Below are 3,051 nucleotides of genomic sequence, written 5' to 3'. Positions count from 1 at the left end.
CTAAAAAAAAACAAAAACATATATATCATCTGTCCTTTGGTTAATGGCTATAGCTACTGTTTTAAACAATATATTTTTATATAAAAAGGAATTTGTATAATCCCAGAAAAATCAATTTAAGGATTAATATTAATTCAACAAAGAAACTTGCCATAGGCAATTTTCTTATTTACTAATTGATTAAATCTTTTCTCTAAATATCTATAAAGCTCTGTAGCAATTAAACAGTTAGACATCTAAGTATTGCTGAGTAAAAACCTCTTATATTCAGCCTTCTGAAGGAATTGGTCATATACCTGATAACCTGAAATAATACTATTCTAATAGCAACAAGAAGGCCTTAAAGAGATTTAAGGAAAATAATTTTTAATGCTTCAAATGCAAATGGAATACATGCTGATTAAATACAATTCAATGTTCTTTGAAAATATCTCAATGACAGCATTTGATACCAGTTAAGGCCAGCAAAATTGAAGTGAGGAAAATATCACATGTATTGTCTTTCATTGGTTTCATATATCATTGCCTATGACAATGGCAACTCAATGTTTTCTTTGAAAATTCCATTTATTGGTACTGATGAACTTTTATTTGCTTTTAGCTTGTATGCTAATAATAGCTGCTGACCACTTCCTCTTGGTACTGCTGTCTGATATAAATGGCAAAGTAGAAGCACATTTCCTGGCTGCTTTTCCTACTTCCTGAATTGCAGGGTTCACTGCTTAGCCTGTTTCCTTCCGTGTGTCACTGTGATCCTGGGACCTCTGCTGCTTTCGCTCAAGGAAACGAGCACGTGCATCTGATATGGATTTATCATCATTTCTTCTTTGCATTTTCTTTAGGACTTCTTTTGAGATTCCATCTGAAAATGTTACAAATTAATCCAGTAAGACTTTAATTGTGAAACTTAATACAAGTAATGTTAAGAGAAGGAGAAGCCCTGATTTTTCAATGTTACACGGGGGAAAAAAGGGAAATTAAAGTTTGTCCTTTCAAAAGAAAGAAGTAGTCTATGATTAAAAAATAAGAAAGAAAGAGAGGGAAGGGGAAGAAAAGGAAGAGAGAAAGAAATGCAAGTATGAAGGCCTGAATGTTAGAATAACCGATCCTAATTCAAACATGTAGTACAGTTATACACTGCAACAAAACATTACATTTCTGAAGACCCTTCCAGATCTTGGGAAAAATTTCTTACCACTCTATTTCTCATGATGTTAAAAAAGGATAATACAATTTTCTCCCAATCAGCTTCAGAAGAGGAAGAGAGAATCCCAAGCAGGCTCCAAGCTCATTGTGGAGTCAATGCGGGCCTTGATCTTACAACCTTGGGGCTTGATCTTACAACCCTGAGATCATCACCTGAGCCAAAATCAAGAGTTCCATGCTTTAACCAACTGAGCCTCACTGCCTTAGACTCAAGTTTTTGCATTAGTAATGAGAATTAACATGGGTCCTTGGAATTAGACCTAATTTTAGCTGAGGGCATGAATAAATGTTACTAAATGCAGAGGACATGACCCTCATTTTTTCTGGCCAATTGTATATTGTTAGGTCTTCATGACAATATATATTGTAGGAGGAATGGTAATACTGATGAAAATGTGTCAGGAGGTATCTATATTTACATTTTCCTATCTTTTATATATCTTAATGTTTTGGTATGTGGCTACATAGTTTACATATTTTCTTTTTTTCATTTAAAAAATTAATGTATAATTTATCAACAATAAAATATACCCTTTTTAGTGTACAGTTCTACAAATTTTCACAAGTACATTATACTCAGTTTGTGACCAAAATCAAGAGACAGAACCCTCAACCCCCCAAATTCCCTCCTGTCTCTTTGTAGTCAACCTCTCCTCTCACTCCCAGTTCCTGACAACCACTGATTTCAACAGATCTATTTTTTAAAAGGCATTGGTCTTTCTACCCTAAGTTGACCTTTATTATAAAATCGTAGGGACACCTGGGAACCTCAGTGGGTTAAGTGCCCGACTCTTGATTTTGGCTCAGGTCATGATCACAGGGTTGAGAGATCAAGCCCTAGATTAGCATGGAGTCTGCTTGAGATTCTCTCTCTCCTTATGCCCCTTCCTCTCTTCCCACCGTGTGCCCCACCCAAATAAAATAAATAAATAAATAAGATTTTATTAAAATTAGGCCCAGAATTCTAATTAAAATTAAAATCAGGACCAGAAAGCTTTACTGAAAAGCTTTTTGTATTTGTGAGCTGAAAATTAAGCTTTCTGTCCTAGTTCAGTATAACTGTTTATACCTCCCAACTGGGACCTAACATTTCACAGAAAATCCCCTAGGAAAAAAAAAGATGTTCTGAAATAATAGTTCACAAAAATTAATTTTTTAAAAGATTTTATTTACTTATTTGACAAAGTAAGAGAGGCAGTGAGAGAGGGACCACAAACAGGGGGAGTGGAAGAGTGAGAAGGCTTCCCACTGAGCAGGGAGCTCAATGCTGGGCTTGATCCCAGAAGCCTGGGATCATGACCTAAGCCAAAGGCAGATGCTTAACGACTGAGCCACCCAGGCACCCACAGTTCACTAAATTTTATAAACAAAATAAAAACAGCAAAGGAGTACTGAGAAGCAGTATGGTATTATGATTAAGAGTATAAGCCACCAAGAGGTGCCTGGATGGCTCAGTCGGTGAGCATCTGCCTATGGCTCAGGTCATGATCCTGGGGTCCTGGGATTGAGTCCTGCATTGGGCTCCCTGCTGAGCAGGGAGCCTGCTTCTCCCTCTGCCTCTGCCACTCCCACTGCTTGTGTTCTCTCTCTCAAATAAATAAATAATCTTAAGGAAAAAAAAAAAAAAAAAGAGTATAGGCCATCAAGTCAGTTTCCTTGGATTCAAAATCCAGACTCACGAATTATCAGCTACAGGATTTTCAGCAAATTACTGTAACTGCTAAGTATTTCCTAATCTATAAAGTTGGGATATGTACTTACCTCATAGGGTTATTGTGAAAACTCAATGGGGTAATGCCAGTTGTTAGCACATAATACATAATACATAATACATAATACATAATA

General features: G+C 36.2%; 1 protein-coding gene across 2 annotated transcripts in view; it reads right to left on the bottom strand.

Annotated features, from left to right (window-relative positions):
* Positions 1-345: 345 nt before the first annotated feature.
* DHX40 (DEAH-box helicase 40) overlaps positions 346-3,051 on the bottom strand; it is a 45,586-nt gene continuing 42,880 nt past the window's right edge. For both annotated transcript variants that reach the window (XM_059378408.1, XM_059378407.1), the window contains one exon: positions 346-862. In XM_059378408.1, coding sequence (XP_059234391.1) covers positions 723-862 — 140 coding nt within the window. In that variant the 3' untranslated portion in view covers positions 346-722. The remainder of the gene's footprint in view (positions 863-3,051) is intronic.

This window comes from Mustela nigripes, chromosome 16 (assembly GCF_022355385.1).
Source record: "Mustela nigripes isolate SB6536 chromosome 16, MUSNIG.SB6536, whole genome shotgun sequence".
NCBI classification, from domain to species: domain Eukaryota; kingdom Metazoa; phylum Chordata; class Mammalia; order Carnivora; family Mustelidae; genus Mustela; species Mustela nigripes.
Note: the sequence above shows the minus strand (reverse complement) of the source record. Positions and strands in the feature narration are given on the sequence as shown.